At 37.9% G+C, this 27,782-nt stretch overlaps 1 protein-coding gene across 1 annotated transcript; it reads left to right on the top strand.

Annotated features, from left to right (window-relative positions):
* Positions 1-2,829: 2,829 nt before the first annotated feature.
* On the top strand, positions 2,830-23,404 carry elovl6 (ELOVL fatty acid elongase 6). The gene is made up of 4 exons (XM_084955000.1): positions 2,830-3,118; positions 19,347-19,478; positions 19,711-19,862; positions 21,758-23,404. The coding sequence occupies exons 1-4, from the start codon at positions 3,036-3,038 to the stop codon at positions 22,198-22,200; spliced, it is 810 nt and encodes a 269-aa protein (XP_084811126.1). The 5' UTR covers positions 2,830-3,035; the 3' UTR covers positions 22,201-23,404.
* The last annotated feature ends 4,378 nt before the right edge of the window (positions 23,405-27,782 follow it).

Raw genomic sequence — 27,782 nt, 5'->3', positions numbered from 1 at the left:
TATCAGTCTACTCTTCATTTTATCAGAAACAGTTATCACAGCTTGTACATTTTCTTTTTATAAATATATGTAAGCAATGAGCCAAATTTAGTAATGCCAACATACTGAAGGAACAACATTTGTCTCTTATATATGATACACCTATATATGCACTGTCAAAGATACTTGTCTTTGAGTGAAGATTTAAGGTGATAAGACATATAAATAACTGCAACTTGAATCTGTACTGAGGCTCAGTATTTGACACAGAGTTCATGTTCACTGCTGTAATAGCTAATAATGATTAATATAATAACTATAATATTGGCCATATTATATTTACATTACCAAAGTGATATGACTTTAGTCTCATGAACAACATTAGCTAATTGTTATTTACTAACTAATCTTAAATGACTGTTCAGTACAGAAATGAAGCCCAAAAATCATGTTTTACTGTCCTGTGGTCTCAGCCTCAGATACTTATCAAATCACACAAAGCTCTTGTAGAAACAAACAAACAAATTAACAAAATATGTTCTCCTTCATTTCTGTCAAACAAAGTTGTATGACACGTTTCCAGCGGTTAGTATCATGGTTGCTAGGCAACCTGGGAAGCGAGACGGAGACTAGACCGTCCCACACAGACAAACTTGCCGTTTATTTTGCAAATCGAGCTCAACACTGCCCCTAGCGTCCTGGAGCACTTCCGTTGTGTTTTGGAATTTGCATGTGTTTTGGAGTTTGCAAGTGTTTTGGATTTTGCAAGTGTTTTGGAGTTTGCAAGTGTTTTGGAGTTTGCAAGTGTTTTGGATTTTGCATGTGTTTTGGAGTTTGCATGTGTTTTGGAGTTTGCAAGTGTTTTGGATTTTGCAAGTGTTTTGGATTTTGCATGTGTTTTGGAGTTTGCATGTGTTTTGGAGTTTGCAAGTGTTTTGGATTTTGCAAGTGTTTTGGATTTTGCATGTGTTTTGGAGTTTGCATGTGTTTTGGAGTTTGCATGTGTTTTGGAGTTTGCATGTGTTTTGGAGTTTGCAAGTGTTTTGGATTTTGCAAGTGTTTTGGATTTTGCATGTGTTTTGGAGTTTGCATGTGTTTTGGAGTTTGCAAGTGTTTTGGATTTTGCAAGTGTTTTGGATTTTGCATGTGTTTTGGAGTTTGCATGTGTTTTGGAGTTTGCAAGTGTTTTGGATTTTGCAAGTGTTTTGGATTTTGCATGTGTTTTGGAGTTTGCAAGTGTTTTGGAGTTAGTACGTGCTTTGTCTCTAGGGGCCACCGTACTGAGGCACTTTATTGGCCAGTAGTTAGATGGGACTCGTTCCTTCTGGGGATTCTTGGGGACAGGATTGTCTGGCCTTCAGTTAGCCATTCTGGTTGTATTTCATCCATGAGCAGCTGGTTCATTTGTGGTGCCAGAGTGCAGTTACTTTCTCTAACCAGTAGGCGGAATCATGTCAGGGCCTGATGCCGTCCAACTCTTCATACTTAAGACTGTCTTAAATGTCTACCACTATGATAGTTACAGGATCCTGTTTAGGTACTTGTTCTCATGTTGTTCACCTGCCGCTGAGAGTACACCTTAGATGATTTATTGGAGAACATCTGGTTTATTTTCCTAGCTTCAATTTCTCGGGTTCAACTGGCAGGTTTAGGCTGAAAGTCTTTGCTTGGCAGTTTCCAAGCCCTTAGGTATGTGAGTTACTATCATCAGGGGTAGTGGATAGTGGATAGTTTTTAATCCACATAATTTCCTTAGGGATTAATAAAGTATTCTGATTCTGATTTTCATGCATTCAGCAGCTTTATGGTCATCAATTCTGCCACATTACTTGTAACAAGTTGTTTTCCGTTTTTCAGGAGAACAACTTGTTACAAGTACAAGTAACTCTTACATCTGCATTGTGAGTGTTGTAATGTCTAAGTCTGGTGAAACAATGTTTGATGTAAATGTAAAATTATATGTTTGATGTGATGCACTGCTTTTAGAAACCAATGAATCACACTCAACTTGCTGAATTTGTCTGTACAAAACCTTTAGTACAATTTTTCTTCCACACATTTCAACAATTCTTACAGAATTGTTTGTATTCGTGAAAGAACAAATGGTAAACTTTTTAAAATAAACTTTCAACCAAATCATTTTCTTGAACAGGATGATGATAAATTGGCCAATCTCACCAGAAAGAAGCAGTTCAATTGCAAATTCCCCAGTAACTTAAAAATGTTTCATAAGCAGTGGGGAATTTGCCATCTTCTCTATGGGACCATGGATGAATGTGCTAAAAGTCCAAGTAAAACTGCAATATCATCAGCACACTATCTAAGCCTGTGAAAGAGCACAGTTTGCATATCAGTGATGAAATTGTATAACTTCCATGCGAAAGTATCAGCTTTGTTGTTTCTAGGTGAGAGTTCTACTACTAAGATAGCTCACCCCATCACCCCACCTATTTACCTTACCAGATAGAAATTGCTTGTACCTGGATAAGCAGATAAGGCAGCTATTACAAAAGCCTTTCTAAATGTTGGGAAACAGCTACTGACCTAGTGATTGCAGAATAAAGTGAGACGTCATTCATGCTAAAGTAATAAAAATTTCATTGAATATAAAATAATGTTTAATTTTAAACAAAATGAAAATGTTTGCTATGACAAAACTTTGACGAAAAGAAGCACGAGACTGCTTACACAAGACACAATATAATCCTATAAACTGGGCTTCAATATTACCCATATGTTCTGTGTTCTTATTTATTGACAATGACCATAGAATAAAATATGAAGGCATCAAATTGAACTTTCAAGGGAGCAATTTGACGGCTTTAGGACCCTGACGTCACCCTCCTTCAGGAAGAGGGCGTCGGCTCGGTAGCCGGTGGAGGAGGAAGGTGCTGTGACTGGCGAGCTGCTCGCGCAGTGACGCGTACAACTGCGAGGTCAGGACATTGGCGCGAGCGATGCGAGTCAGGGGCTGCGAGGAAACAGACTAGAGAGAAACACCTCAGCCGGGTATCGTCTTGTTTCAGCGGTGTGAAAAGAAACACAGTGCAGTGAGCATGTCGGTGCTAGCTTTGCAAGAGTATGAATTCGAGAGACAGTTCAACGAGGACGAAGCAATCCGATGGATGCAGGAGAACTGGTAAGGCTACACTGTAACGTTAGCGCCCCGTTTATAATCCCATATATAGCAATGAACGGTTTTTCTACAGCACATTCAACGCGCCGTGCTCGTGCTAAATGTGTGTTGGAGCCTGTAGCGTGGAACATACATCCACCTCGTTTACCGGGATTAAACCTAGCCGTATCCTCTTACATCAGCCTCTTTGTCATCATCCGCGAATTTCTGACTGTGCTTCATGAAATGAACAAATTCATGCAGGCCTTCAGCCGCGTGCGAAAACGCCGCTCTGCCACATTTCAGTCTGTCTGCTCTCATTGGATGCTACATGCTCTTCCACTGTTGCATTGTGCATCTTTCATGAGCAGGATTTGTCCTTGAATTCCTGTGATTTATTCTCCCGGCATCACCGCCGCGATAGTATTATAAAGGTCATCCATTCCTCCAGCTGTCGCACCGCCATCCACTCACTGGGCCAGTATGTTTTTATCCACTGATTGACTGGTTTTCTTTGGTCAAGAGTGGGCACCAGTCATGGTTTATTTTTGTCCTTTAAAATAAAGGTATTTGTTATTAATTTAGTAATTATTTGTTCTGTGTTTTAAAACAGTTTATTTTTCATTATGAGTCATATATTGATTGTTTTCAATCAATGGAGTATAAAATGATTAAAAACAAAATAGCGTGCTTGGTCCAATACATTTCCTATGTAAATGAAAAGAGAAAGTGTTTGGAGCTCTACTTTAAACAAAATGGCTGGAACTATTATTAACCTATCAAAATTGTTGATATTTTATTGATTGATTGAGTAATAACCCAGTTCTGTTAGCTCTAAATAAGACGCCTTTCCAAATGAAAGAATATGAAATCCCAATTAACCTAAAAATTAATTGCTACACAAAATATAAGAGACTAACTTGCAGCAAAAGCCTTTTTTAACAGTACTAATTGGAGTCACTGATGAATCACAGCTTCCCACAAATCAAATGTGTTTTCTTCCTCTAGCCGTAAGCATGCATTTTTTTAAACAGCTTTTTTTTTACAATAGAGTGTATAAGTTGACCTTTTACAGACATTTCATTTTTAAGTACCTTGTTAGGGGGGAAAAAAAACAAAGCAAAACAAAAATCTGAGTGATGTTAAGCAACTGGATTAGCAGTTCTCCACATGCTGCAGATTCTGTTAGAGTGGCCTTTCAAGTTGCAGCTGATCTACAGAACAGAAGGACTATTCTCCCAACAGCTGTTCAAGGTGGTGTGGATGGAGTATATATGAGAAAGCAGGATGAGATCCTTTCGTGGAAGGCAGTTGAATATTCTTGAGGGTCACTATAACAGCAGCCTGACCAACAGTCCAGAGAATGGTGAAAATATGAAACAGGAAGTCGCAATTTGTTTTCTTCTTCAAAATAAGAGTGAGGTGGCTTGTCCTCAAAATACCCTGTACTAGTACAAGATGCTGCAAATTAAAGCTGAAGTCACCTTCTGGCATCGTTGTTCATTGGTAAGAAGCGTCAATATTTAAAATGTCTCATTGTTTACTTAGGGTGGTGTCTGCTACGCTTTGCACAATCTGTAACATTACTCCAGGCTGAAATTTCCCTGTTGCTACTAACGGATGAGTAAATATTCTTCATGATTGTGTGCAGTCATGCATTACAATCGTGGGTCATGTACTGGTCTGTCCACCCATCTTTTGCATGAATTAATAGAGGGTTATTTTTGTCCAGGTCCACGCCAGGTTGAGCAAGAAATGGTTCCAAGCAAAACAAAATGATTCATGGTTAAAGTTAGTATGAGCTTCATTCACTGGTAGTGGGTTTTTAGAAGGCAGCACACAGAAAGTATTTATCTAGCTTCATCTGTTTCAACTGCCTGATAAAAGGCAGATTATTTTTAAAGCATATTTTCCTTGAGTGCTTGGAATGAGTTATAGAACAGTTTCAGTCTTATTCAGTAAAATTAAACCTCTGTGTGTGTGTGTGTGTGTGTGTGTGTGTGAGTGAGTGTGAGAGAGAGAGAGAAAAAGAGAGAAAGAGACCGAGCGAGAGAGAGTGAGTGAGAGACCACATGGGAGTAATGTGTAGGAGCTGTCCATACCCTAGTACTGACAACCAACCAATAACGTTCATCTTCTGATGTCTGCTGACAGAGAATTAGCCAATCAGGTTGCAGCTGATCTGTGATGACCTCTCTCTGCTATTCCTGTAGTGGAAGATGTCAGACAGGGCCAGTGCACATGGCTAATAGAGACAACAACTATGAAAAAAGGGACTGTATAAGTTTATGAGTTGACATTAGGAATGTAATAAAGGGTGATGTGTTTTTATGGCCTAAGGGTGAGACATAAGGAGCTCTTATGAAAGCATGTGCCTTAGAAGAAAAAAAATGCCTCTGTTTAATGGTTAGCTCAGTGCAGTACTTAAACCACCACACAATAACTTTAATCTAATTTGCACAGTTTGCGTTTATGTATTTATTTTGTGTATTTATCCTGCAAACCATTAACAAGGCCAAGTGCAAATATGAACTGATTTCAGTTCATATTTGCAAAAGCAAATGTCAAGAATTGCATACAGATCTCTGGCTTGGCTGTTTTCAGTCTTGTTTGACTAGAAGAACAGGAGGATCCCTTTTGATGGATGTGCCAGGGAATAATTCAGACTCTGAAGGTAAGGCAGGTGATATATTTATCATATAACATATGTATCTGATATTTATCTTTGGAAATCACAATAAATGTTTATTTTGCATTGCATTTAACTGGCTACAGAGTAGACACGTGAGTTATATAAAAGCATGTGTGCATGACAGAGGAGTCATTGATAAAGCATGCAATTGGCCCTGAAGTTAACACCATTAGACTGTGACTGTTGAACATAGTTATGTAATAGTGTTGATGATGATAAGCTGGAAAAACAAACAGCTCTAAAACTATTCTATTAGTCAAAAGCAAAGATATCTTTAATCAGAATTCATTAGATATGTTACACTGTTGTTACATTTTTCTCCTAATATTTCCATGTACTGTATTCTCATTGTTGAATATAGGAAAGCATCAGCTTTAGTCATGACGGTCATTTACATTTCAAGCAAAATGTATGTTAACTGAACCATGAATCCTGTTCTTTGGCTATCAGATATTATGTATTATTTCTAGTGTGGTCAGTGTTGCCTGTTTCAGTTTGTATTATTTGATGTTAAATATGCACAAGTTTATTTTTCTTGTTTCATGTTCAGCCAAGTCCCAGCTAAAGTAACCCCTCTGTTTAAAACAAGACAAGACATAAGTGTACATTGTTATATACTGTGTGTATGTCATTGTTCTGCAGGGATGAATGGAGACTGGTGCCCTGATCTAATGTCTTTGTTGGACACTGACAGGAGACAGCTCAGTATTGTATAAGAAAGGTCAAAGAGTCGGTTGAAGAACTAAGAAGAGGAGGAAGAACTAAATACTGTGTGATAACATCAGCATCTTGCCTTTTTGACAACAAAATGTATTCAGTACAATATAAACCTAAATATTATAGGGGCAGGGTGTTTTCATTTTTTCTCCACTTCAATCTTGTGGCAAAAGATTGTCTGATTTGACTTTGGTAAGGAAATTGTGGTGCACAACCCAAATTTAATTGTGATTAAGTCACACTAGGAAATTGGAAAACCAGTTTAAAATTTAAAAAAAACCCAAGATAATGACTTCCATTTACCTCGGAAGTCTCAGCAGCATGTTTCTCCTGGGACCTGAGTCAGTTGAAGTCAGATGCACTCGTCAGCTAGATCATATTAATATAAGATAATTTTTTTCTTCATCTCAGTTCCTTGGCCCTTCACAACCCATTTCAACACATAATCACTTAACACACAGTAAACCTTATGCAATGCCTGACTATAATTGCACATATAGTGCATTTATTAACATAACTTTGCAAACTTGTCTTTGATATAAAATTGTTTAGCATAACATATGCATCATGTTACTGTTTTGAATAAAGTCTGTTTAAAAACACATGCATGGGTTTCTGTATTTGTTGTTGCAGCTCAAATTTTGGTTTGAAATGAATAAACAAGCACTTCTCTCATTTTGATAGGTGATAGCATGTCCAGTCTAATGTGCTAATATCTGGACTGCAGTCTTTGGTTATTACATCTGGTGTGACTGTGTGACTGAACTGGTTTGTCATCACTTCAAATGAAAACACTTATCTTCCTAAATATATTAAAACCTCAGATGTGATCCAGTGCAATGGATAAAACCTGCTCCTTTTCAATATTGCCTGATGTATGTTAAGATTGCAGTGTTCCTTACTATCCATAAAAGACACGTTGTTATTATTCAGTGTTATACACTCACCTTCAACCTGCTGACTCAGTCTGCACTTCCACAAACGTCATCATTTCTCATTAGCATGCAGATTGTTTAGAACCTTATGTTCTGTTTTTTGGAAAATCCCCTTGTGTGGATAGCATCCCCATGGGTCTCTGCTCTTTTGATGGATCTCTGGTGATTTTGCTTTGGACTGATAACACGGGCTGCACAGTCGTAGAATACTGCAGGGAATGAATAATGAAAATTTTGTGTGTGGTCTGACTGTTAATGTTTCTTCTAAAATTTGCTTCATTTGCTGTTGCTTTATAAACTTATTTTTAGAGTAAAAATAATAATGTTTAGACTCTGCCTTCATGAAATGTTTATGAATATTACTTTTAACAGTAGCATTGCTTCTTTTTAGCTAACCATTTGCCTTTCAATTCAGAAGTATCCTGGCTCACTGACTAATCTTGAAGATCATGTTTCTGGAACTCGATAAGTTGGGGAGATAGCTGTCTTCCATCACAGTTTCATATTACTTATTCAGTCCAAGTGCAGCCTTCTCCATTGTTTCGGAGTTCTCATGCCCTATTATTGTACAGATGAGACCAGTAGATGGACTGGATTAAAAAATTATGTTGCATCAGTGGTTAGTGCATAGTGGCATTTCCCATAGATTTAAACTTTTACTTGTATTGAGTAGAGTATGCACATATGCTTGAGCAACTACAGTCCAAGAAGGTGCAGTTGGACAATGTTTGATAGGATGAGATGCTCTTTTGAAAAGATATTACTATGACTCGCAAGTTGTTTGGTCCGACCAAAATGAGGAGAAAGATCTGGTATTAGTAGTGAGTCAACCTTTAAAATATGAGCAAGGGACTACACTAAAAAGTTCATTTATTATGCTGGAAATCTGTGAAAATAATAATAAAAATTCAAAAAATGATTTAGCAATTGTACTTGGGCAACCACCTCAACAACTAAAGTTAGAGTGTGTGAATTGTTACCTAGCTTGTTTTCATTTTTGTCTTGAAAAATAATATATGCATTTGTGTGCATTCTCTTATGCAACTTTTAAAAAGATTCATGATTCAAAGCAGCGCAGACGACGTGAGAGAGATCCTTTTTGAAAACCAATTCAGTATTTTTATTCAAGAAATTATTTTTAGGTATTAGAGACACTTTGTTGTGTTTTTTAGATGATTTCCTGTTTCCTGAATTGGATCCGTAGCTATAAGTAAATGGATGCTGCTGCCTTTGTAACAAGAGCAGCACATGGTGATGCTAATCATTCTTGACCATGTTAACCAAGAATATGCTTCAGGCTTGATGTTTGTTCGGCCTGTTTTCTTCTCACCACTGGTGAGGCGAGGTAGAGACATGCGCTGACTCCTCGGGAACTGATGTCTGCCTGCGGTGTTGCTGCAGTTTTGTTACACTTTCAGTTTTTATTAGGCTGCCAGTAAAAATCTTTAACGCAAGCAAAAGCAGTTCATATTACAGCTATTTTGTGTTAGTGTGTATGTGTGACTTTGCAAGCCTGTGAAAATAAATTACCCTAATTTATTACCTTAGTTTGTTCAAGCTAGAAATGCAAAGACTGAACATTGGTATGGGTGAGATCAACCCAACTGACTGCCTTGTCATTTCTTCAACAGACCCTCTGTTAGTGTGGCCATGTAAATCACCAGCTTCTGTAGGTGTAATATAGGTGTAATATGTAGGTGGCCCAGTGCTTTTTGTCCTTATAATGGATACCTTTGGTTAAAATGTACATTTAGGAAATAACACATTAAGCCCAAATTATAAACCACTAACACAAAAATATATTTCTACAGAATTTTCAGTTTTTTACTTTTTACAATTGTTTGGAAAATCTTTTCAAAACGGCACTTACATTTGTTTTTAGTCGGTGGACTTTTTGTTTCCCCATTTCCTCTGGTGAATTGCAGTTTTTCTTGAGTAGTTACATACATGAGTCAATATGGAATGAATGCAGTTGGACTACATTTCTTCTCACTGTAGTTGCAAGAGTGTGTGTCTTTTTCACGTTGTACTTGATGATGTGCGTTCCAATGAAAACAAAGTTTGGGCACATAGATAACATACTGGTGATGCAATTCTCAGACTAAAGGTTGAAAGCCATCCTTTCTTTTAAAAAAACAAATCACTGCTACTTAATAATTAATTAATTATTTTATAAATCCTTCAACGTTTGTCAATTATATAATGACAATCACAGCTTCAGCGTGATTGTTGTGTGATAATGTCAATTATTGCACAACAAATGTTAATACTTCCAGCACAAACTCCTTAAAGTAACTTGTACATGCTGCTAAGTGACCTGTAAGTGCATCTCAGTGATTCTTGGATGATGACTGGTTATTATGTAACATAGCTAGATTATATTCACTACAACTTGTGGTATTTTTTCTCTTTTTCTGCTTGTCTGCTCTTTGGCAAAGTTACTCCTTTTACTCTCTATAGGATACAGAAAGTACTGCCAAGGAGTTAACTGTCCTGAACTGAACTAAACTAAAATATTGCAAGTGTGCGCACAGATACACAGTTCTGCTGTGTATATAGTTGTATATGTCTTTGTGACATAGCATACACACACACAGTTAGACACCAGCTCAGTGTCACAGGCATGCAGACTCATCCTCAGACTGCAAGCACAGGATTACATAAGACATGAAATCTCCTGGACAAGCTAATACAGATCCAAGTTTCACAGCAGGTTATCCAGCAGCTTTATACGACACTGTCAGTGGGGGAGGGGATGGCCAATGGGATCAACATTCTTATTATAATGTGCAATGTACTAAAGAAGTTAGTACATAAGTCAACAAAAACCAAAACCATAAGGTGGTAGGATATGCTGGCATACTTCAACTTGATGTCTAGAACGAATTGTTTACTATAAAACTGTACTTTGGGCTGGATGGCTTGGCTCTCCGTTTGTCATGTTTGAAGTTAGACTACTCAACTTTTACAGGCTAAAAGACCATTTTCATTTGAACCTTTGTGGTGGTGATAATATTGTGAGACTGTAGTGTCAGAGGACATCTCTGGAGCTGTGCTTTGTTGGCTCCATCATCAGTATTCTCTCAAAAATAAATTCCTTTTTTAAACTTTTGTTCATCATTTGTCAGCAGTGAAAAATGAGCCAACGCCCAGCGTCTGAATCTCTAATAATGGTTACGCACCAGAGGTAGAGGGAGTGTGATGCTTTCCTGATTTGACTGAGCAGCTCTTGTAGACTGCACTCAGTGTGCACAGTTTTACATAGAGAGCCAGCTCTGCAGTCATAGATTTCACCTTTTTTTAATGTTTTTTACCACTAAGCTAGTGCTTCTTGTGCTCATTTAGACGAATGCAGCTGCCAGCCTTGCTGCATGAAAGAAATCTCTGCTGATTCTGTTACTGCTTCATGCTGATCCTTCCCAAAAGAGCTCTGACTTTGTAGTTTTTTTATTTGTGCTGCCTCGGCCCACTTTGGCAAACAGCAGAGTCAGGCCATTTGCCACAACCCTTTAATATATTGCACAAGTAGTTTTTACCTTGTGCAGTTTACTATCTTAATTTATTTATTAAATTATATTTTGGGAGGCATTATGACGTACTTCGAGGACTGAGGAAACTTGAGAGAACTGAACAGAAAACTGTAATAAGGAGTCTTAAAATATATAATCTTTACAAGCACATGCACAAAGTGAGTCAGGTCTTAAAAACATGAGCGAAAGCAGCAACAAATCACTCATGACAGGTTCTAATGTGAGGGTGAGTAGCTGTGCTACATGGCTAACATTAGGCTATTTATATTATTTTGTTTTTTTCCCCTGCAGCCAACCAAGTAATCACATTTTGGTTAAATAAGAATTTTCTTATTCAGCTAACATTTGGCCATCTGTTAAAGGGTAGTGCTGGGCTTGTTTTATGGTACTGCCGTTGTGATCATTTGTATAGGAATTTGCTTATGGAGAGCCTATGAACAGGGGTTTTCAGCCTATGCAAATGTGGATGACACTGTGTAGGTCGAATGCTGATTGTTGGACAAGAGAGCAGGGACAGCAAAGATAATAACTCCAAAGATTAAGAAATGAAAATCACAAATGGTGACTGCAGTGGACACTTGATTGTTGGTAATACTGGGTCTTTGTATGTAGGACTTTGCAGCTGGCTGAAGGACTAAAAACAATGAAAGAGTTGCCCACAAACAGGTTGAACCACATACTTTGAATACTGCCTCCAACAGATGCGATCTACTTGTGGATGGACTCTCAGTGGGTGCCTACAGTTTGCCAGTGTAATGGACGTGGACAATCATCATGAGGCTACTGTAGTTTCTATGTAAGTTTCATCATCACATGGTCAGTGCGAGGCTCTGAGTGAACATCACCTGACTGTCTCTGATTGCTATTTGTGACAGTGTGGACGTGTTAGTGGAGACTACAGAGCACCAACTGTGCATGCACCCTTAAGGTGGACTTCAGTCAGATTTCGAAGATCTAACACTACGGCTACTACTTTGTTGTGTTGTCTCCAGCAGCCCATGTCTGTCCCACAGAGTATAATTGTTCTTTAGTGTTTACAAACTAAATTATTATGCTGTAGACTTCTTGGTCATCATACTGGTGTTTGAGCCAAAACAAATATAAGCTAAATATAAATTTAATGAATTATTAAAAATAAATAGATAAAATGTAAAATTCTTTGCTGATGATGAAGTAATCTGTTGCAATAGTTGGTCCTTAGGCTCTAAATTTATTTTCAAAATATAACTTGTTTGTTGGCTTGGAGTTATTAAAACAAAGTACACCTTGGTTTAAGTAAGTGATTATCCTGTTTTAAATTTGTGTTGTGTGGATTTCAATACTTTATATTTAGGTGGTATATAGATGGCATTGTGAGCATCCCTTATGTCTTCATTCAAGCGTGACAACGCAATTACTGAAAAAGTTGCATGCTAGTGCTATATTTGTCACCTGCTGGTTGAAAGAGAGCGCTAAGAACAGAGAAAGAGTGCAGTGAGTTTTGGTTAGGAGGAAGAATCATTACTAAATCTTTGTTCTCACTCTTTTCAAAACTTTAATTTTGCATTTCACATTTAACATTGATGAACCAAGAAAATCTGCATTTTGCTTTTGAAACATGTTTGCAACCATCAATGGAGTGACAGGATGCGTGACTGCAGCTTTTCCCAACCTTATAAACAATATTTTGTCATATTGACCAAAACTACCACCAATGACTACCAATGGGCCTTGCAATCAGTCATGATCATTAATATGCAAATTCTCATTACCATTGATCAATGGAAATGTCTGTGCATTACCATTACAGTTGGGGGAATGGCTGTAATCACAGTACTGTAAGATGGTGAAACATATATCCTTAGAGATGGTTGTAAATGGCCTCCTTGACTCCCCACTCAAACCAGTGTTGCTTTTTGTCAGGATGTGCATACCATCGTCATTGAAAGAGTGATGATGAGGTAGCTCTTCTGTGTTGTGCTATCTGCTTATCCAGAGGTGGTTTGGTTTCCCCGATGTGTAATTCACAGCAATCTTCCTGGCACTTCACTACGTACACTATATTATTCTGTTTGTGCAAGAGGATCCGATCCGTCAGGTGGACCAATTGTTGGCATAGTGCGTCGTGGGGTTTGAAAGCTACAGACACCGTGTTTTGACAAAATGCGTCTCAGCTGTTCTGTCAAAGGTTTTCATTTACGCAGCAGTTGTCTTTCTTCTCTCTTGGATCGCCTGGAGCATTCTGTAGGTGCTTTCCCAGCTTTGAAAAATGTCCAGCTGGGATAACCACACTTACTCAGGGCCTTTTTGTAATTATGTCATTCTGATTCCCTGGCCGCTGTGTCTGTGGGGATGATAAGAGTCAAACATTTCTCCCCCTGAAAACGATATGTCCAGTAGGGCTGGGCAATATGGCCTAAAATCCATATCGCGATATAATTTGAAGCACGTGCGGTAATGATATGTATCGCGATATATTCTTTTCTTCTGTATAACGTATTTTCCACACCATAAGGCACACTTAAAATCCTTTAATTTTCTCAAAAATCGAGTGTGTGCCTTATGTATGAATTCTGGTTGTGCTTACTGACCTCGAACCGATTTTGGCGTGCAGAAATCTGTTAAAAAATGTTTTGATGGATTGTCAGAGCATTACGGCTGCTGTAGTGAGGAGCTTCGCGGAGTAATCTGGGTCCAAAACTCCGTCCGCTTCAGGTCCCAAAGTCAAACGAACACTGAGAGTTAAAAACGGTCTAAATTCTTTCATCTTTAATAAAATCATCAGCGTTGCTGCTTTACCAGGTGTAACAATTAAGTTTAACATCCAGGCATCCATGAAAACAGAATTTATTAAATTTAACGGAGTTAGAAGTTAACAGGAAGTTAGCCTGCTGGTTTCCACCTAAACATGACATACCATGTTCTGACTGAGAGATTTTTGAAACTAATTAAAACGTACAGCTCTGCTACCACTTCCAACATTAAATGAAGACAGAAAACTAAACAGCAGTGGCGTTTGCAGGGTTACTGAAGTTGGACTACCTGGTATATAATGTTGTGCTACGTGATTGCTAGCGACACAGCTATGTTAGCATAACATTAGCACAGTGACGCTGGAGGATGAACGCCAACTTTTTTCCACTCGATAAAAGTTAACGTGAGGGATTCTGGTGGTCAGGGACGAATGCAATCGCATAGCAGGATGCTATACACGGGGCAAACGTCAGTCAGGAGAACAACTGAGATTATTCATCCACAATACGAGGTTAGTTATTAATATACTGCAACAACATGGGAATAGAGCAGCTGCAAGAGAATTCAACATTAATGAATCAATGTTACGGAAGTGGAGGAAGCGCAGTTTTTGGCTTTCCCCATATTTCAAAAGTGCTTCATCTCTTTGCTATGACTGTCGCCCAGCATAATTTTCAGATGACAATGGTTGTAGCCACTGCGATGCTTTCGACCAAAACAGGCGCAGTTTGATGACATCACCAACATGCGCTATCGCGATAGAGCGGTATAGTTAAAATCTCTATCGTTGGCCAAATTTATATCGTTTCTATCGTATATCGTTTATATCGCCCACCCCTAATCTCCAGCAAGCAAACAGAATCGAGTCTCTGGAGTAATCAAAATTTATGAGAGAATAAACTGAAAATGAACCTGACTAAAAGCCGCAGGGTTCAAAGCTTGTGCAAAAAGTAGCGGCTTATAGCCCGACAATTACGGTAATTAAAATGTCACATGATGTCAAGTGCTTTGTGTTTTAATGCTTTTAAATGACTATTTTTAATGGACTTTTTACTTAATAGATGACAAAAGACTATTTAAAATAAAATCTGTGTAACCTTTGCCAAACTGTGACCACTGATGATAGACATGGTAATTACAAATAAATGTAAAAAATATTTTGTATCAGTAGCACAAGCAAACTGCAGTACTATGCCAGCCGTGAGCCACTCCTTATTTCTTTGTATAATGCTAGGAAAATAGGCAGTGTGTTTGTTATCAGTGTGACACTGAAAAGTGATGAGATGCTTTCCAGATGATGATGCATGCCAGATTCTGACACCACTAGCTGAAATGCAGCCCCCAAATTATGACAGAATCTCCACCATCTTCTTCCATGTGGTTGTAGAAACTCACTTTTGTACCTCTCTCCTAAGCTTCTCTGTACATCATAACAATATTTTTTGCTTCAATAGTCTTTGAAACCAAAAATTTCAAATGTGCAGTAATCACTCCATAAGCTGCTGATTTTTCACCTTTCCTCCCTATTTCCCTTCTGTAAGGCTCCTTGACAGCCACCCTTTCACCAAGACTATTTCCAATAAGCCTTCAACAAATAGTAGATGGAACAACTGAAAAGCCAGATGCATCTGATGTATCTTTATTTATTTGTTTACTTACTCATTTTTGTATTTCTAAAGGACATGACTTTTACATAGTGTTCATCCGTTATCAATGTTTTTTTTAAGAAAATGCTCAGGGATAAGGACTGAGAAGTTGTGAATAATAAGCCAGTGTTTACAGAAAAAGGGCTCCAGAGAACCTAGCGAATTAGTGCTCGAGACCTCTTTAAAAAAAAAAAATACCAGAAAGCCTGGCTTCTAGGAAGTACAATATTTAAAAAAATGAGGGGTAGCTCAAGGCACATTATTTTAACTCGATAAATTCCTCTATAACATGACATCTAATTTGATAACCTTCAAAAACTAATGGCCCTAATAGAACAAGCGAGGCTTGGACACTAAAGGGTAAATGCAACTTATTTTGCCCCATCTTTAGATGATTTCATTGTACTCACAAGGAGTTCTATATATGGTAAATGGACTGATTCTTATATAGCGCTTTTCTACTCTCCCGGAGTACTCAAAGCGCTCTATACAACATGCCTCATTCACCCATTCACACCCACTCGTACAAGCACTTCTGTACACAAGTGCAAACTAACCTGCATTCACTAACCTGCATGCCTTCCGATGAACGCATCGGAGGGCAATTTGAGGTTAGTATCTTGCCCAAGGATATTTGACATGCAGACTGGGGAAGCCAAGGATCGAACCACCGACCTTCCGATCAGTAGCTGATCTGCTCTACCACCTGAGCCACGGCCACCCCTATGAAATCGCAGCTTAGACTATGTTCATCATGCTACCCTTTGACCTTTAACCTTGAATGGCAGTAAACCAAAGGGTAATGCTGAGATTGTATCTCGTTTGCAATCCCCTCCAGCCACTCCACATTATATAGGGCACTGTACTGTGTGTTGCTCTGTTCCCCCCTCCTTCCTGTGTTGTTGAAAAACAGTGATGTCATTCTGCAGTCCAACCCTGTTGTCATTCTGTAAATGCAGCTGAATTTGACTTTGACAGGTTTGTCCTTTGTTCTTCAGAGGTGGTCTCAAGCATTTTATGGTCTCCTGCAAGAACAGATCCTTTGTTGAAAGATGGAAAATATAGAGTTGATACACTATGTGATGGTAAAAGTATTAATTTATTCAGTTTGAAAAGACAAAGGGCATCAGCAGCACTACTTTTTTATCTTCTAGCATTGGTTGACCCATAACCATCTACCTTAACCTGACTGACCGTCTTACACAACCCTCCTGAAATGAAATTACAAAGTGGGATCCTAAAGTTAGCATCAAGTTCATTCTTGAAGTTCATTTTTGAGAAACTGATGTCATGGAATTAAGGATTTAACTGATTATTGTCACATAGCCTTTTACATTTTTTTTTTTAAAAGAAAATAAATTACGCCTTTTTGTGTGGCTACATTCTTGATCAGCAAATTTTAGCGCTGTTGTTGAGAGTGTCATCTGCTAAGGCAGCAGAACAGGTTTGTTCACTGTGTACAAGGTTGCACATGTGTGGGCTCTGTGAGAAATGTTCAGCAGTGTTAGCAATGTAAGTCTTAACCCTTTAAAGCCAACTATATCATGTTTAAAACATGCGTTTTTGGGATGTCTACATCAGTGTGAACCCCCATCCCATGGAAAACTGAAATAAATTGCATGATATGCTTTTAAAGAATAAACTGCAAAAAATGCTTGATGTAGTACTCCTGTGCTTGTATACCATATATCACAATTCAATTGGCAATTCTGTTTAGAGGCCTTATTTTAATTTTGTATAATAAAGCACTAAATACCTAGGGCTTAAAAAAGTCAGCATCATGTTGTTGTCTTTGTATAACCTCTAAATAACAGCACAAACCTCACTGAAGTGGAACATCACTCCTTGGGCTACTTTTACTCAGCTAATTAATCCCAGAGCTATTGGTCAAGCTCCAAGAATGCCTCATTCCTAGTTGCTGTGCACTGTCCTCTTGACAGCAAACAGTGTTTTTTTTTTTTTTTAATGTTTCCAAGGTTGCTGCTGCTGATATTTCTTTTTTCCAGTATCACCCTGCCGTTACATACATATATCTACTTCTGGATACCCTGCTGTAGGTCTGATGCCTGACTAACTGGAACCTACTAACTTACTCTCATAAGGTTTATTTTCCTGAAGGTTTCCTGGGGGTTTATTTTCTGGGCTATGCTGCTCGAAACAGTTACTCTGCTCTCTGTCCAATACAGCAGATCGTTTTTCGACAATGCTGGTTTAGTGTTTTTCGGCCCTATTCAGCATCCAGTCTGTCAAGTCAGACTACCTGCACCTTGTAATTGTGCTGAGCACTGACAAATGCTTTTCTTTAGATTCAGTTGAGCCAGGTGGTGTTTCACTGACAAGTCAATTAACACAAATTTAGATCACAGGATGGGAGGAGCTGAAACTGAATTCCAGTAATAACAATTAACTTGCAGCAAAGTATTAAATGGCAGTTGGAACTGGACTCTGATCATTAAATCATTGCTTCAGGCATTGCACGTGAAATCACTTTATTATGTAAAACGTGTCTTGTGTACATTATGAAGCAGTGCTGGAAGAAGAACTTCTGTGCATACAACAATTACATTGTTAGAAATGATTACTTTATGGTGGGAATAAATTGCAAATAAATGCTGCTTTCATTTAAAATGTCAGTTTTTTCCCCTCATGCTATCTAAGGATGAAGCTTGCCAGCTTGCTCTTTGATAATGTTTGTTTCTTCTTTGATGGGTTACAGTAGAGTGCAAGTCTTAAGCAGTGGAGCAATTTATTGAAATCCAATCGTACATGAAAATATAGTGTATATATTAAAAAAAGAAGCTTGAAAGTCAATATGTTGTATAAACCTTTATTGAGGAATAAAAGGTGGAATAAAGCCAGAGCTCTCTTAGGCAAGTTTTTTGGAATTTCTTCAAATAGTGTCCAAGCTTCTTGGTGGACATTCCAAAGCTCTTCTTTGGATGTTGGCTGCCTTTTCTTCTGCTCTCTGTCAAGATGGTTCTACATCTGAAGAATGTTGAGGCCCAGACTCTGGGAAAGCCAATCCATGATTGATAGAAAAACATACAGTGGAATACAGTCAAGATATGCTTTCACTGGATTGCTGTTGCCAATCATATATATGGTGCATCAGAATCTAGTGTTGACCTCAGCCTCTTCTTCCTGTTTCCTTTTCTTAAGAGTTACTTTTTGACAGCCATCCTTCCATTTCTGATGGGTTTTCACCAAAGAGTAGATGGATCAACTGAAGGCTATGTCACATCTTTGCTGTATTTCTTTCCTATTTCTCAAGGATATGACTTTGAGATACTGTCCATCTGCTGTATATAGCTTTTTAGGCCTGCCACTTCTTTCTCCACCTATCTAGCTTTTTAAAATCTCTAAGGGAGATACAGCTCTCTATGCCAAATGTGTGGCTAATAACTCTGGTTATGGTCAACAAGGAATTGCCTTGTGGGTGCAAAAACACTACTGTCAAACTGTGTTATCTTTGGCTTTTTTCCATGAGTTTAGCTAAAGAAATGGGAACAGATTAAGTTTTTTACAGCAGGCTGCTAGTAACAAAGTGCCTACAGATACAATTTAAAAAAGGTTCTATGCTAAATTGTCTGTTTTGTGTAGACAAAACAACGGCCAGTCCTTAGAGTTAGGTGCCGTTTTATGCTTGAATGATTCATAAGTTAGTCTAAAGTGACTTTAAAAGCATTCATCTAAAAAAAGTGAGGTACAAGTAGTGGACTGAAAATGAGTGAAAAGGAACCAGTGTCCTAAGAAAAACTTTGAAAGAGCGTCAGAAAGTTCTGAAACCTTTTGCTCAAGATCGCTTTACAAGAACGCCTGACGTCTTTGGGAGCAAAATATAAAGAACTGAGGGGTGTTTCAAGACTTAACATTCGGCTATTTTGGTCACTTTAGTGATACTTTATAACCTTCATTCCTAATTTGTTGCATTGAACATCAGTCTATCAGTATATTTTCCTGTGTATAGTAAGTCATGCTTTCTCTTTTTGTTGCTTGCAGGAAGAAGTCCTTTCTCTTCTCTGCACTCTATGCTGCCTGTATCCTCGGGGGCCGCCATGTCATGAAACAAAGGGAGAAGTTTGAGTTGAGGAAACCATTGGTGCTGTGGTCACTCACCCTTGCTGTATTCAGGTAAGAGGGTTAACATTTGTTTAATGATTATTTAATATAAACTGACTTCAGTTGTCAAACATAGCTGCGTTTCACAACAACTAGAAACAGTGGCAATGTGCACAGTAAGAAAACCTCAGCCTTGTAGAAAGTGCTAGAAATACAAACATTTTAGCTATAATGTGGGAAGCACTTTCACACTTTTAACACAAATTATTGTCTGTATATGTATGTCCTCCTCACCCCCATGTAGTATTTTTGGTGCCATCCGTACTGGGAGTTACATGATGTACATCCTGATGACGAAAGGGCTAAAACAGTCAGTTTGTGACCAGAGCTTCTACAACGGGCCTGTCAGCAAATTCTGGGCATATGCTTTTGTACTCAGTAAAGCACCAGAGCTGGGTAAGTAGATTTCATTTATTTATTTATTTTAATTATCTTTTAATTATCTATCGCGGCATACGGCCTTCAAACTAATACTAAAAATGTATTTACTAATAATCTTGGACGAGTTTAAATCCCAGAAACCTCAGTCTTAAGGTCAGGGGTCAGAGTTTCTGAAAATCATCTGAATGTGATGACTGAAGAAGAAAGTCACCTACAATTTTGAAATTGATACAATAGGTGTATCTGCTAGGAGGCTGATGGATACAATTGGCCACCACCAGTACACTTCTTTTTAAAGATTTTGTGTGAATACAATTTTATTTTTGCTCATCTTTATCTTCCTAGTGTCAGATCTTCAAGCCTAAACCTAGAGCAGTTGTTCCTCTCAGCAGGAATAAAGAGTGGCAGATGCCATGTTCTCTCTGTCTGGCTAATGTCCAAACTATCATGTTGTGAAGTCTGGAAACTGGAGACTTGGTTGTTTCTGTATCTACTAGGTACAGAAAGGTGCAGGTGGCTTAGGGAAACATAAGAAGGTGGACAGAGACCTTTTTGTCATGGGTGGATGTCTCTCTAGATATGTCACTAAAAATTCGAGACACTGCAACCCCATTGCACATTCTAAAAACGAACACAAGACACATATAAGTAGTTATGTTCAATGAAGTTCTGCTCTGTTTCATCAAAATACCACTATTATCAGGACCAAAAATATGTATGGCTTGGCTTTAAGGATTTGAGTTGAGTACTCATTTAAGAGCTACAGGTCAGAAGCCAAATTTTTGGCACCGTGCTCACATCTTTTAGCCATCCACTTTTGCCAATATGGACAACATCTTCATCTGTGATTCCAGGTGAATTAACACTACAGCTATTGCAGCAAAATCAGGTGGAAAATAACATAAAATTTATAACAGTAAACTCAGGTTTATTTGTAGTAAACTGGCTGCTGCAAGCCTTAATAAATCAATATAAATAATAATCATGTTTGAATGATTAAGTAATTCCTAATTTTGCATTGTAAAAGAGAAATTCCCACAAATGCCCTATTATATGCACAATAGGGCAAATTCTAGCAGTATAAATATAACACCAAAACAGTCCTTTGTGCTGTCACTGACTGGTTTCCTGGCTTAGAATGGAACTTGGGGTCTGAAGTTTACATGACAGTAAGCATGGCGGTGTCAGTGTGACCTTGGTAAATATGTGACTAGTGGAACCTTACTTGGTTAATAAAAGTCTCTATTATGCTTGAGTTAATCATGCTTTGTGTTAAAATCCCAACTGTTTAACATACTGCAATTACTGCAGGATTAGTGTTCCTTGTGCATTTAAAGTCATTCAGCCACTACATTCACTAATATATATATTGCAATATTTTTGACTGATGTAAAAAAATAAAAACGTAGGTAAGTGTACATTTACATTTATACATAAATTTGAAAACAAAAGCCCCAAATTTTCATAAGGAAAAATACATTTTGTAACCTGGAAACCACTGATATGAAGCATTGATATTATGGTGTTTTGTATTTGTAGCAGTACTTTACTTTGTACTTTGTTGTAATAGGGCATGTTTTCTGTTTTTTCAGCTTTTGCAGTAACCGCAACTGTTTATTGTAGAGTACTTATTGGCCTTAGCCTTGTTATGGGTGATAAATGGTATAATAAAAACTGCTTTTGCTGCCACTTGTATTTGTGTTTATCAGTTTATTGGGTCCTAAGTTGTCAAACATTTCAGTGCTTCTCTGTGTGTGCCTAAAGCTTTGTGTTTTTACACAGCTTTGCATATTTGAGAGTGATTTGTATCACAGCCAGTTACTTTCTGTTGGACAAATAATAACCATGTTCCTTTTTCTGCTGCTCCGTCCTGTCTTATCCACTCCTAACTTCCACTCTCCTATTCGCAGGTGACACTCTGTTCATTGTCTTGAGGAAACAGAAGCTCATCTTTCTCCACTGGTACCACCACATTACTGTGCTGCTCTACTCCTGGTACTCCTACAAGGACATGGTGGCTGGCGGCGGGTGGTTCATGACCATGAACTACTTGGTCCATGCTGTCATGTACTCTTACTACGCACTGCGTGCAGCTGGTTTCAAGCTGTCACGCAAGTTTGCCATGTTCATCACACTGACCCAAATCACACAGATGTTGATGGGCTGCGTAGTCAACTACTTGGTGTACTCGTGGATGCAGCAGGGCCAGGAGTGTCCATCCCACATGCAGAACATTGTTTGGTCCTCCCTCATGTACCTCAGCTACTTTGTGCTCTTTGTCCAGTTCTTCTTTGAAGCCTACATCGGCAAGTCCAAATCATCAGCTATGGCTGCCACCAAGAAAAGCGAGTAAAAAATAAATGCCATAAGTATGAAAAGAAGGAAGATAATGTAAAAAGGGAGTTTGAAATTGAGAGCAGGGACCAGTGTCTTGAGAGATGAATGGGTTTAGGTGTGAGAGAGGTGGCATATAGCCCACGAAGTCTAGTGGGAGTGGGAGGGTCATGAAATGGTTGGTGTTTGTGCTTGAGCATTATTACTAATGTGCAGGTCTTTAAAAAAACAAAATAAAAAAACAAAAAAAAAACATTGAAGGTTCTGTCTCCCTTGAGGGATGCTATAGAAACAGCACCACCATGATCAGAAGCCATCACAATCTGTCCACCTGAAGTTTAAAAGCCCCCATTTTAAATTCACATTTAAAAGTTTTTCCAAATGTAAAGGATAACAAAAGGATCAAAATCACCAGAGTAAAAACAAATGACATCTACCACAAGTATAAGTTTACTTATATATATATAAAGAAGGTACATATGAAGATGGAGTTAACATTAACACAGGCCATCTGAGTATGTTTTTGTTTGTCTGTCGTCAGTGTTTTTTTTTTTGGTTAGATCTGTCAAAGCAAAAGTTTGGATCGCTGGTGAGTACATGGAGCTGAAGTGTTGGTGGTTGAGGTGAGCTGATGGGGTGAACGGCACTGTGTCGTCTGTCTTACATTGCAAAATGCGATATTTTTCTCAGGTCTTAGGTTATCTCTTTCTTAATATAATATGCATATCAAGACAAAGTAGACATGTTTAACATCTGCACCACTTTACAGTATGGCTGAATTTCATCTAGAATGTCTGCATAATTGAGAAAAAAAGTATGAATGGAGCTGATTGGACTGACTGTTGACCACACCGCTCCTGGCCGTGATGGGAAACAGATGCTGACAGTGCCCTGCTTCACCACTTGTCATGACCTTGCAGAAGTTGCCGACCACACTTGGAAAATTACTTGCCATTGACTTCCAAGCACTTCGCTGTGTTAAAGTGTCCCTACCAGTGACGAAACCAGTCTGTTGGACAATGAATGCTTAAATGGAGGAAGAGCATATTTCTGTCTAGCAAAAGAAAAAAAATTCAAACATGCAAATTGTCAAAATCTGCTGTATTGAACAAATAGTGTGTATCCTTAATGGTGTCTGTTGTGCTATTGTGCATTTGCACTGTATCAATGTAAAAAATATGTTGCTGACAAACTTAACGTATGAACAAAGTGCAAAAATGTGACATGCCTGTGTTTTTGTTTTTCCTCTTGGTATTGCACACCATTGAAACTATTTTAGTGCTAAACCTGAAAAGCCATCTAAAGTACTACTAAGCATTTGAAATTAAGAATTACCAGAGTTTAATTATCACTCCCAGACATCCAGTCTTTCTTTACAAGAACTGAAAGACAAAGTGTAGCAGCAATCAAACATGTTTTATGCCTGACCTCCCAACATCAGGTGTTACACTTCTGGTTTTAGCTGAGTCACTAAAGTTGATCTGTATCATTGCTGAATGCACTTCGGTAGTTGTAGGCATAAATGGCATGAGTAGTTAAGCTAAGCAGCTTTTCATCTAAATAATGATAGTAATCCACTATTACTGTTGGTTCAGTATTGAAAAAGCGTGCTGACCGCCCCCTAGAGGTCACATTACAGGTTGTTTGAGGCTCCATTTAGTTGAGGTTGGAGTGAGACAAACATGGCATGAATCAAAATGTTTTCGTCTGAGAAAAGTTAATCACGTAATAAACATGGATTCTTAATCATTTAGTTGGAAAGACCTAGTAAAGCAAATCAAGAAAGACCAAAAAGCAAATCCTGTGAAGTGATGGTTGCATTTTATTCTTGTTGTACAGACACAATTCCATAATCCATAAAAATAATAACAAATGGTAAAATTATGCAATATACATGTTCTATAGGGAAAAGAACACGTTGCCCCATCATATTATAATTTTTAAATAAGTTAAACAAAACAACAGGATGTGGCCGCCTATCGTTCCTGTCACTTCCGGCTACCATCTTTGGTGACTAAAGAGTTAGCCAACGAAATAAAATGCTACGATATCAAGACAAAAGAGGGGAGTAAAATTTGTTCAACAAGTCTGATATTTTGTTCAGGCTGAAGAAACTGAAGAGGGCTTTGAAACTGTGGTAAGTGTTAACAAACTCAAAAACAAATTCCCACAAGCACAAATCTTGAATACTTTTATGGTTTAATTATTCAGTTTTGAATGTGTAATATATCACAATTTATATTATAAAAGCGTCAAAGCAGCCTAATGGACCATTTCCAGAACACACATCATGGAAACGTGCAAAGGTCTTTTTCCAGTTAAATGTCTCCTACAGGCTTAGCGGGTGATGGAGCATGTTACTATAGAAGTCATGGGAGTGGCAAAACTTACCGGTGACAAAACTACTGATGATATCCTGAATTAACAGCAGAAGCTATACTTTGTATAAATGTTCAGTAATATGTATTAGTGAGAGACAAGTATCGAATAGACCTTACCAATTTGGTCCCTATTATTACCAGTACTACAGTACTGTGCAATAATATTCTGAGTTTTCTGAAGGTATTTTTAAAAAAAAAAAAAAGGCTACTTTATACTTATATTATCTTACATGAAAATAATGATTACGATTTTGACAGCTTTACCTGAATTATTGCAGAATTGATTACAGTCTAGAAGTTGTATCTAATTTCAGTTTATTCATAACCATAAAATGATTTGCTCTGTGCTACAAAAGGCTTGAATCTCAGGTGCCCCCCTCAAACAGGAATGCTCTTTATCTGAACTGAATGCAGATTATGATAATGAGTGCAGGTTCGAACTGCTATTGCTATCTTGATGTAAAGAGAGGTCACTGAAGCATTTTTTTGTTTTTGTGTTTATATTTAGCATTTGCTACATATGAAAAATGAATAAGAACAGAGTTGCTTAATAACCAATTATCTTGTATTGGTTGCAGTTGTATCTTTATATATCCCTATTACTATTAGTTTTTCATCGGTGAGCTATTTTATTTCTTTGTAACATTGCTGCCATCTAGTGAAAAAAAGCCAACCTGGCTATTTTTTTTTTCTTGACGATTGATTTCTAGGTCATTAATGATAGTACTGTGGAGCATTTCTCTTTAATTGTTAAATAGTTGTGATGAAGAACTATCCTTTTCAGTTTATGTAATGGGAAAAATGGCTAATTGAAATTAAGTTGGGATTGTGTGCCACTTAAGTGAAAGTGTACCTGTGATTAGTTGTGCTCATTGTTGTTATGTTATTCATTTCCCCCCTGAGACAAAACTACAAGACAGCTTGCCAGATTTGGGACTTTCCCTCCTGTCTATGGTGCACTCATACATTCTGGCTCACGTGTCTATGTCCAATACATGCATTAGACCTTCCCTCCCCTTCTGATTTTAACTCTGGACAAATCCTCGAAAACCAGTGTTGCTCTACCCTGCTCAAGAGCTAAAGGGACCAAATACTGACCTGAAGGATCAGGGCAAAGCCTTTGAGTGGGTGGCTAATTCCCGCTTTAGCCCTCATCAGCTGTCCTCTGGGCAGGAATGGGACCGTGAACGATAAGACAAAGCTAGACCCATCTGGCAGAAAATATAACCCCAGTTACAAAAAGTTATGATGGTCTGCAAAACCTAAAATCTGAGACAAAAAATACAATAATATCATTTAAACCCCATATTTTATTTAAGAAAATATTTTCACATTTTTATATTTTAATGCTTTGGTTTGCTTTATTTTGCATTTTGAATGAGCACATTTCATACGTCTGCACAAGTCTTTCTAAATGTTACAGGTTTTGGAGAAACACATGCTGCCATTCAGACAGTATCTTTTTCAGCAAAACAAAGAGATAGCATACTCTGCAACACAGCACCACCGCAGTGTATTAGAGAATGTAAGAAACCATTCCCAAAGTCCTGACCGGTTGCCAGTTAAAAACATTTGACATATTATCAAATAAAAAATATGGCCAGGAGGCCCTAAACCAAAGAGCTGGAATCCTATATTGAGCAAGGACAGGATAACATTTTGGCTTTTAAAACTTGATCTCCTGAGTTACAAAATGCTTTTAGGGAGTTGCTTAAAGAAGACATGAGGTAACACAGTGCTTCTGGACTCTCTTCTGTACAAAGAGAACAAATGCTATGTTCTCTTTGTACAGTTTTAATTAGATATGGGGTTTTGGATAACAGTTTTTAAATTAAAAAAAGTAAAAGTAAAGCAAACATCAGATGTTTTGGGTTTGTTTTTGGCTTCTTGTCATTGGCTATCAGTGGATACAATCAATGACATTTCATTACTCAACAAGTGTGGACAAAACATAAACTTGAAACTTAAAAGTGTTCACAGCTTGAGCACTTGAAAATAACACAGGGCAGTGTATATAGTTAAGTAAGTAAAATTAGTGTATCTTTTTCTCCTCTTTAAGACCTTTCTTTTGAGAAATTTAGCTTTCTGATGGATTAAACAACATAATTGTGTCTTCAGGTTTCCAGTTTGAAATCTCTGTGTTGTGTGAGTGTTGAGTTTTGAATTTTGCCATTGCTAGAAGTGCATCAGCTTGGTGGGCTTTGTCACTTTTAGCAATCTAAATTAAGGAGTTAATCCTACTTCCATGAGGAACAAGTATTGATTTTGAAATTTGGGGAGTTTCACCTGTTTGCTCATTTTTGGGTCTTGGACCCTTTTTTGTATAGGTGTCTCCAGCATCATTGTCTTTTTAGGGTTATTATTGTGTGGTGGATACCTCTCTGTGACCCAGTATTAATGTTCTAACCTGCAGTGACCTTCCTAGAAATGTAACTACAACTTGGTGTCAATAAAGTCAGCTCGATTATAAATGCTGGCAACAGTGTTGGACACTTGCATAGGCAATGTAGTAGGTGAAATACAAATTTGCCACAGAATTAATAAATTATCCATTACTACAACATCCCTGTTGATGACATGACAGTCCCAAGATGCTATTTTATTTATAAGGTGGTGTAAATCAGCTGTGGTGTAGCCTGACACCTTGGAGCCTATGCAAGTAGTTAGCATTTCCCTTATTGTGGTCACATTGGTGCCTGATTTTTCTCTGTTACAGTAAGCTAAACTGTGTTGCTGTTGCCTTTGCTATACACCACTGCATTAACTTGATGTATAAACCTGTGAAACATACTCCAATTAATTCACAATCATTTTATTTTGGATAGGAAAAAATACAAATCTAAGAAGAAATATCATTAAAAATGTATTTATATGTATTTTGAAGCAGTGTTTATTCCTAAAGCGATACAAAAACGAGTCCCTTGCATCTTCTGTTACTTACAGTGTCAGTGACTCGATTGCCCCCTGTTGCCCCAATTCAGAAGTAATACAAGATAAATTGACACTCGGCCCAATTTCATCTTTACTTGAACACTGATCTGCTGCTGTTTAGAGTGGTGGCCTAACCTATCTGTCAGGCCTAATGGAGCCCAATATATAGATAAGTGTGTCTTGCCACGAAAATCAATATCGATGTGGCCCCTGATGGTTTTTGAGTTGAAGTGCTTTGTTTTCTGCCATTGCCTTGAAACAAAGAGGCTGTGGGTCCTTCTATTAACAA

The sequence above is a fragment of the Perissodus microlepis genome, chromosome 2 (assembly GCF_051167445.1).
Source record: "Perissodus microlepis isolate ML-2025 ecotype Zambia chromosome 2, ASM5116744v1, whole genome shotgun sequence".
Classification (NCBI taxonomy): Eukaryota; Metazoa; Chordata; class Actinopteri; order Cichliformes; family Cichlidae; genus Perissodus; species Perissodus microlepis.
The sequence above is the reverse complement of the archived record's forward strand: the minus strand, read 5'-3'. Positions and strand labels throughout refer to the sequence as shown.

Coding starts and splice junctions, on each gene's coding strand:
- elovl6 (XM_084955000.1), top strand. CDS start 3,036: ATGTCGGTGCTAGCTTTGCAAGAGTATGAATTCGAGAGACAGTTCAAC. Junction 3,119..19,346: donor CGATGGATGCAGGAGAACTG/GTAAGGCTACAC, acceptor TGTTGCTTGCAG/GAAGAAGTCCTTTCTCTTCT. Junction 19,479..19,710: donor CTCACCCTTGCTGTATTCAG/GTAAGAGGGTTA, acceptor ACCCCCATGTAG/TATTTTTGGTGCCATCCGTA.